At 38.4% G+C, this 8,865-nt stretch overlaps 2 protein-coding genes across 2 annotated transcripts; one reads left to right on the top strand and one right to left on the bottom strand.

The window, feature by feature from the left end:
• The first annotated feature begins 2,301 nt into the window (after positions 1-2,301).
• LOC108145396 (histidine-rich glycoprotein) lies at positions 2,302-4,047 on the top strand. Its single transcript, XM_017270794.1, has 3 exons — positions 2,302-2,406; positions 3,141-3,202; positions 3,655-4,047. The coding sequence occupies exons 1-3, from the start codon at positions 2,386-2,388 to the stop codon at positions 3,908-3,910; spliced, it is 339 nt and encodes a 112-aa protein (XP_017126283.1). The 5' UTR covers positions 2,302-2,385; the 3' UTR covers positions 3,911-4,047.
• A 1,862-nt stretch (positions 4,048-5,909) lies between these two features.
• Positions 5,910-7,368, bottom strand: LOC108145400 (alpha/beta-gliadin A-II). The gene is made up of 2 exons (XM_017270799.2): positions 7,203-7,368; positions 5,910-6,526 (listed from the first exon to the last, which is right to left on the bottom strand). The coding sequence occupies exons 1-2, from the start codon at positions 7,215-7,217 to the stop codon at positions 6,047-6,049; spliced, it is 495 nt and encodes a 164-aa protein (XP_017126288.1). The 5' UTR covers positions 7,218-7,368; the 3' UTR covers positions 5,910-6,046.
• Positions 7,369-8,865: the final 1,497 nt, after the last annotated feature.

Here is an 8,865-nt window from a genome sequence, read left to right as displayed (position 1 = left end):
AACATTTTTATCATAAAAGAAAATTTTTGATAGTTGTTCCAGCTTAAAAAAGTTTAAAAATCAAGTAACAATAGTTTAGTTTCTATACCATGCCAAAAAACAACTTTAATCATCGAAATTATGTATGATATTATATTCTCTGTAATCTCGGTTTTTAAGCTCAAACAAATAAATGAAAATTTTGAAAATTTTGAAAAACCCAACTTGAATACTATTCTTAGTTCAAAATGAACAAAGCTAAGATTATTGATCAAAATAATCATTAAATTTTTTATAAGATTTATGATATTCTTGAAATAAAGCTAAAAATTGATTTATAATTAAAACACTACAAAACACAAAGTCCTAACCAAATTAACTAAAATCGCATTTTGTTATATATAAAATTAATCTTCTTAATGTTCATCTAATCCAAGTTCTTATTTCTTACTGTGTCGTTTCGGGACCTGGTCCGAGTTTTTTGTGTGGTCCACATTCACAGATATCAAAACTCACCCAACAGGAAGTATTTGCATGTGCAGATCTCGGGATCCCGATCCAAAACTATTCGAGAGCGCGTTCGCAGAAAGCGAAAGTAATCATCCACCACAGCAGCGGCCACCGGGTGGATTATTGCTCGGTTGCGCCCACGGGCACGCATGGTTAGAAGGGGCGCTCGGTAGCGGGGGGGCGTGGCATGGAAGCTATGGCATATTTATCACACAGACAAATATGCATTATGCAATTTGGCATGTCTAAAACGAGCAATTTGCCGCAAATGCAATAAAATCCCGGGAAACAGGGTGGGGTAAGTCGGTGTTTCGGTGGTTCGGCGGCTCGGCGCATCGGTGGCTCGGTGGGGCAGGATGGCAGTGGTGCGCCCTCAAACGCAGCAAAAGCACACTGGCCTACATATACACAGAAAACACGCGAGAGTGAAAGAGAAAATGGAAAAGTGATAGTTTAACCCATTTCAGACCGCTGTTCGGTTAGTTCAATCAACTAACTTTGGGTATTTCTGGTAGTATATGGTTAATAAAATTAAACAAAAAAGTTTTAAAACTTAGTTTAATATTATAAACTTTTCCAGCAACAAACAATATTTTATCGGGTCACCTTGTTCTTAAAAAGTAATTTTTTAGTTGGGTGCTATGGCCAAAAGTACTTCATTGAATAATTTTTTTTAAAAATTGGTAAATAAATAATAAAAAAATAATAATAAATTATAAGCATAAGCTAACTAATTTTAATTTTTATAAATTTTTAGTATGTAACTAAAGAAGCTCCCTGTTCAGCGTTGAATGGGTTAAACAATCCGCAATTTTAAGCTCTTGACAGTTGATTTAACAGCAGCAACATGCAACAACTAGTTGCAACAGCAGCTGGCTTGGCTAACGTTATGTCAGGGGCATTATAGAATGGGCCAAAAACGACAAAATCAAAATCAAAATCGAATTTCTGTAAAATCGTGTGATGCATGGCTTGATTAGCGCCACAACTGTTACTGTTAAGTAATTGCCCGAAATGCGTTTTATTGCAAATTTACGGCGTACGTGTTTCGTGTTTCGTGTTTCATATGTCGTGATTTGTTTTCTTTTTTTTTTTGGGGTACATCCAAAACTTGTCTCCTGTAATTCCAACGCTAACCCATATAAGTTGACACCACCGGCGACAGTAGGTACGAAATACAAAAAAAAAAAATTCATTCAAGGTCGTTCGCTGGAGATGGCTTCAAGCTGATATGGAAGGGCCAGAAATTTGGATTAGCGTGACAACTTTGTTTTGTCTCCGCTCTCACGTTCACTTTTTTTCTTGGCGGTCTGCAGAAGGCCGCTAAGTGATCCATTCAGTGACGATACATGTGCTACTTGGTCATTCACTTGGAATGATTTTATCCCCACTCCTCCGTTGTTTTGCGATTATGATTATGAAATGAATGTTATTTGCCTCGTATTACACAAAACAGTAGCAAGTCAAAGTTCGATCGTCTGCCTCTGTGGACAACTGAAGCATGGACCGCTCTTAGCCCTCCCCTTTCCACTGTCCCATGGGTCTTAACCCCTCGTAAACAGAAGTCAACAACAGGTAATATCTACTAACATGGCCAACAGTCGTCCACTGTTGTGGTTATTGTCGCGTTGCTGTTGCTGTGCTGTTGCCAATGTTGCTGCTCGGTTTCGCCGATGTTGCTGTTGGGCTTCGATGTTGTTGCTGCTGTTGTTGCTGCCGCTGCACCAACGTCACGTCTTTCTCGTGCAGCGCAGTCGACTGACTCTTAACAAAATCGCTGTTGGCGCCGGGTATAAAACGGATGAGTCGCCGCCTGTGGTTATCAGTCATCACCTGACAGTGCTTCGGTTTTTGTATCGCCTTTCGTGCAGAAGAGTTCAGCTCAGCCAATCAACAATGTCCGCCCTGAAAGTTTTCGTAAGTGCGACAAGGATATCGGTCTTAAAAGTGTTTGACAAAGTCATGTAAAACCCTCCATTCGGAGCACAAAAAGGATAAAATTCAAGTGGACTATAGTGAACAAATTTTAACGATCAAAAATACAAAATTTACAAAAACAAAAATCAAAAACGACCGTACTGAAAAAATATAAAATTAAAAAATATTATAGGATTAACAATTATAAAAATTCTTAAGTCGAAAATGAAAATAACTATTTGTAATTTGTAGTCAACTTTATGTATTGTGTTTTTCTTACAAAGAATTTCATTATCATTGACTAATTATAAAATATGTTTTAAGCACAGAATCTTAAATTATTTTATATATTGTGTATTAAACAATTCGCAGTCGATAGTTTCATTTCACGATTGCTTTCAAACTATAATTTTTAATTTATTTATTTGTTAAGCCAAAAAAACAACAAAAATTTTATTAATTAATTTAATTTTCTTTAATTTTAACCATAAAGTTCAAGCCAAATAAGATGTATGTGAAAGGCCTATTTCTCTTGAGATTTTTATATTTGCGGATATTTTTATATATATTTACTGCTGTGAAAATTGAATATGCAGCTATTAAGTAGATATCAAGAGCAGTTATCTAACAAGCTCCAAATTAAAATTAATTATACTGATTAATTTGCCACATTTTATGTAAGCTTTGCACTTTGAAATCGGACTGAAAAAAAACACTTCCTTATCCCCTTTCAGATCTTCGTCGCCCTCTTCGCCGTGGCCTACTGCGCCCCCAGTCCCGGCTTCTTTGGCAAACAGTGAGTATCTCCGGTCGATCTGCACCTGAACTGATCCATAAATAACCCGAGCGAATCGATAAAAATACCCATTTCCCGTTTTATGCTAAGCTAACGAGCGGTCGCATGGGTTTTTAAACGCTGCGACCGGGCACTATGGGCATACACTCGTAAAATATGTGTCCGATTGCGATCGAATTGAGCAATCAAAACGCTTGTAGCACTTAGAGTGCGACCCGCTCCAATCGCAGCGACTACCATTGAACTTAGCCGATCTTGGCTTGAATCGCGACTTAGGAATTTTACACAGGCTGCGGTTGGCATTTAATACATTGTAATGCGCGCATAATTGTGCGAATTAAGTGCCAATTCCGATTGGCTGCCAAGACGCTGGGTTCAAGCAACTGATTAGCTAATGTGCGATGGCTATACATATGTCTGCCAATCTGACCGATTTCACTTTCGATCCGCAGCGAGCACCACACCATTCACGTGCCGTACAAGGTGCACACGGTGCATCACCACCACGTCCAGAAGGTCCACGTTCCGGTGGTGAAGCATGTGCCAGTGCCCATCTACAAGGAGGTTCCCGTCCATCACGTCCACCACGAGGAGATCCCGGTGCCGGTGCACCACGTCCATCACGAGGAGGTGCCCATCCACCATGTGTTCGATGACCACCACGATCACCACGGCTGGAGCTCCCACCACGGACACGGCTGGCTGTAAGCCGACCGTTTGCTTGATTGTCCGTCAACCCACCCACTCAGTCAGCCAGTTCAATTAAAAAACCTGCCTGTAAATATTGTACAATGCCTAAGTTAATGAATGTAAATAAAATCACAATTCGACTGTACACAGAAAAATCGTTGTGCTTTTATTGATCTATTCAACATTTTAAATGGTTTCTCAGTGCTTAAAATAATCAGTATTTGGGGTCACCTAAACTCCGCCTGTTTTATGGGGGAATATTGAGTTTGAAGTTTGTTTAGTAGTCCGAGCGTTCTTTCTTGTTAAACACTTAACGTTTAACGTTATAAGAATCTCTTTGAAAACAAAATTATTTTATTCAAAAATTCACCGATCAAAGATTTTGGGTTTATCAAAAGCCACTTTTTTATAAAGGGAAATGTTAAATCATAGGATCAGGATAATATAAATTTTATTAGCTAACAGATATTAAACATATATTAACAAGAATCAAAAATGACAAAGGGTATTATTAAAAGAAACAATAAAACATTTTTTACTTGATTTAATTTTAGTAATAAGCCTAACAATTGTTCAAAAACTTTGGTCCCTCGAAGTTTCTTAAAGGTACTCAATCGTTAATCAAATATGAATCCGCAATTTTTAGGTACGGCCATGAAAGTTTCCGGGAATTCATTCAATAAATTTTAAAGTTAATGCTATATGCAACATTATTAAACATGGCTCAGTAAACTGTTACCTTGGCTCCAACATTTTTGTATAAATGCGTTCAAATAAATCTAGGAATTCAAATATTAGTTTTCACACATTTTAGCATTACATATGTTTATGAAATTACTCTCATCAGTTGCATGTTTTTTTGCCACCCAGTTGAAAGTCCCTAAATTATAGCAGCGCCCAAAAAATGAGGCCAATTTCGATTGCACGCACGGGTCAAATTGCTCGGGAATGTGATCGTTTCATTAGTTAATCCCATTGCAAGACTGTAATTGGCAGTTGCACTTGACCTTGGGCTTGCCTCCCGAAGGCGGCAATTAAGCCGAAGTTTTGCAAGAACGACTTTCACAAAGCACTCACTCGACCAGCTCCGACTGAGGTCGACCACCAGTCCGCTCCGCTCCCTTCCGATCTGCCCCGATTCGATGCGATCCGGTCCGGTCACTCCGCTCCTTGCCCACGTAATGCTGCAAGTCAAGGGCGTGGCAGGGTGCATTCTCGGGGCATGAGAGCTGCAGTTCCTAGTTCAGTTCCACGTTAAAACTGGTCCTAGGCCAATGGAAAATTTTAATTTATTAAATATATTGAAAGTACAATTGGTCCCTTTTACGTTCATTATTTTATTTTTTAAATTGGGTTCAACGAAAAATGTAATTTTTTTTTGTGATCTTTCTACTTTTTAGTAAGTTTTTTTTTTTTTGACAGCTCGAGGTTATTTTTCGTGTAATTACAAGTTTACAATGCCCTTTATTTGTTGGTAAAACATTTTCCCTGTTTTATTTGATCCTTTTACAATGCTACCATGGCTCTTCCTTTTCTATATTTTAAATAAATATTTTGTATAAAAATATTTTAATGTTTTTTATTTTAGCATTTAACGTTTCCTTTCAATTTTTCTACGTTTATTTGGTTTTATCTCTTTTTTTTGTTATCTTTCTGAAACCAATTAATCATTACTTTTTCCGAATTAATAATGGTAAAAGGCCCATGAAGGAGTGTTACATAGATTCCAAAAGTAAAGGTCAAGTTTTGAATGTAAAAATTCTTAAAGAAAAGATAGTATTACAATTCCATAAAATTAGAAAAAACATTTACTTGATGTAACCAAATATGTTGTAAATACTTTTAAGATCATATTTGGTAAAACATTAAAATTGTTCCGTTTGTTGTTTTGGGAGTTCTATTTATGATATCCAAATTCCCATCGAATTTATAAGACTTCGGTTGAATTTGGATTTCCATAGTGCTTAGCGGACTAAGACCATTTAACCCCCTCATGCCATATAAAGTCGAATTTCTTTGACCAACATTTTGCATATATTTCGGCGCCAACAACAAAGAATTTCAGATTAATGTCCACTAATTGAGAACTGGGAAAGAGCGAAGCGTTAGAGGAAGCTGCGGCGGATGGCCGCCAGTGGGAGTGGACCGACCGCCCTAGTTGCAGTAGGGGAAGTTGGGGCACTGGTGCGGCGAGACTCCGGCGGGATAGAGGCGCTCCGTCCATCCGGGCAGCGGAGGAGCAGCGACCGGGGCACCGGCGTGTCCGGCATTCACGTCGCAGTACGGATAGTTGGGGCAGGTCTGAGGGTTGATGCCAGCCGGATACTTGTCGCCACCGGCGGCCGGAGCCGGAGCCGCGTTCCACGAGGGCTGTGGCTGCCATTGGGGCTGTGGCTGGGGGTTCCACTGTTGCTGCGGCTGCTGCCACTGGGGCTGCGGCTGGGGGTTCCACTGTGGCTGCGGCTGCTGCCACTGCGGCTGTGGGGCACCCCACTGTGGCTGGGGATTGTGCAGGCGCGCATTATCACAGATGGGGAAGTTGGGGCAGTCCTGGGGATTGACGCCAGCCGGATATTGGGCAGCAGGTTGATGCTGTGGCTTGGCCACCGCCAGAGCCACAAGGGTAGCGAAGAGCTAAGAAAGAAAACATTCAATGGATTATGACATGGATATTCAAGATATGGCAAAGACATTATAAAAACAAATAACTTGAAGGTAACCAAAAAGAAAGTTAGATATACTTAGGACATAATTATTGAACTTTTTGAAAGAGATGATCAATTAAAAGGCTTTTTGAAAACAAAAGGACATTCTTATAATATTAGAAAAAATATAGTTAAAGTCCTAAATTTATGAGCAAGTGCAATATAAATTATTTAAGGACATTATTACTCATTTTAAAAATGGGTGGTCAATAAAAATAGGTTTTTAAAAAAAATAACAAATTTTCATAATACTGAAAAATGAGAGATAACTATATCTATGCTGACAAAAAATGTTAGAAGCTTAGAAGTTTATTAAAGCTTTAATTTATATAATTATTATAATTTTTAAATTATTTTAATTTAACAATTCAAGATCAAATTTCAAATTGGAAATTATTTATTTTAATTTAAAAATTCAAGATCGAATTTCAAATTGGAAATTGGAAATAGGATATTAATCTTATATCAGAAAAGGCAGAATTAATAAGAACTCATTTAAAAAAGATTAAACATTTTAAGAAACGAATATTAGTCCAGTGATTTCGGTGGAGGGAACTATTTTCAGATCTTAGCCTTGATCGCAGCCTGGTTCAAAGGGCACTTACCAGCTTGAAGAACATGTTGGCTGTGTTGAGTGGGTGGGGGTGGTGCTTAAGTTGGTTCTGGTGTTGGGGGCTATATGGTAATCCTTGGCCAAATTGGACTATGAAGTCGTAGCTCAAACTTCCAATTGGGTTCCTGGTCAGCGCTGCACTGCTGCTGCCGAGCCCGGCCATCAAGCTTATATAGCTGACTGATGCTGGCTAGAACCGACTCTTGGCCGGGTCTCAATCTCAGCCAGAGTCAGAGTCTCTCGGCCAAACTCGGTTTCACTTTCATTGCTTGTTGCTGTTGTTGTTGCTATTGCTGTAGCTATTTCTGTTGCCACTGCAGTTGCTTTACTTTACTTTTGCTTTTGCTTTTGTTTTTGTTTTTGTAGTTGACTGATCTCGCGCATATTTTACTTGATTGGCCCAACAGATTATTATGAGTATGAGTCTTTGTTGTGGAGCGCGGACAAATAAATCGAACGGAGCCGACGGACAGGCTTATATGTTTATACATATCTGTGTATATACGGGTAATATGCTTAAACACCCAACTATGCAAACACATACGAATGTGCACTTATATCGAGTTACCGACATGCCGTCATTAGCAATGAACTAAGCCCCCAACTTGCATTTGGGCCAAAAAAAAGAAATCTGTACATTGTGTGTACGAGGTAGAGTATTTTTGACAGAGCCGCGTTGGCGTTTGGCCAATTTTCGATCCGCATTTGCCAGCCCGGCTCGCTCGGTGGGATCAGTTCGTGAATCACTTTACTCCGATTTGGTTTCCAATTCGGATTCGGATTCGGATCGTGCAGGAGGCACAGGTCGCCATCGCCATCGCCAACGGTTCTGTCATGGTTTTCACTTCCACCATTACCTTGGCATGCCGCTGCCACATGTCGCCCGATTCTGATGCTGGTCTGCCCGGAAGGCAGCGGTGGTCCGAGTCATTGCAAACGGGTTTCGGTGCAGCGAACTTGCACTAGATCTCAATGCACAACATTCGAGAGGCGACGTCGGCCTGGGGTTCACTTCTAGGTTCTAGGGCTGGGCGATATGTATCTAATGATGTAAGTTTTCAACTCAAATAAAACAAAGGATCATTTCTCCATCACTCTTCCAAACCTTTTTTTACATAATCGAGCATTAAATATTTTGTATCATATTTAAATATTTACAATTTAATTTTTTAATTATTTTAGAACTTTTGTACAAAAAATGTAATCAATAAGTATCAAATTTTCTAGGTTTCATATTTCAATAATTGTACGGATTATTTTTATACAATTTAAATTGTACATTTTTAATACAAAAAATCATTAGATAATCTCTTCGTATTTATATAATAATTTTAAGATTTTGTCAGGTTTTTGAATTTGAAACCATGTAGTTTTCACAAGTTTGTATTAACTTCTTTAAGAATTACTGATGCTTTTAACAAGACATTGACTTTAAGGAGTTTAGAAAACGTGCATGCCTTTGATACATTTGAAACTATTTTAAGTTAACCCTAAGTAACGACTACGTTCAACGACCTTTCAAAGCTCGAACTTTCATGTAATTTTCATAGTAATGGTAAAAACTTGTTTAATAAATTTTAGTTTTCGAGCTATGTATTTAAAAGTTGGACTGTAGTTAAAATAGCATAGTTATGTAATTAAAAAAAATTGTTTTT

This window comes from Drosophila elegans, unplaced genomic scaffold, assembly GCF_018152505.1.
Source record: "Drosophila elegans isolate 14027-0461.03 unplaced genomic scaffold, ASM1815250v1 contig_520, whole genome shotgun sequence".
NCBI classification, from domain to species: domain Eukaryota; kingdom Metazoa; phylum Arthropoda; class Insecta; order Diptera; family Drosophilidae; genus Drosophila; species Drosophila elegans.
This window is presented reverse-complemented; position numbering and strand designations above follow the sequence as displayed.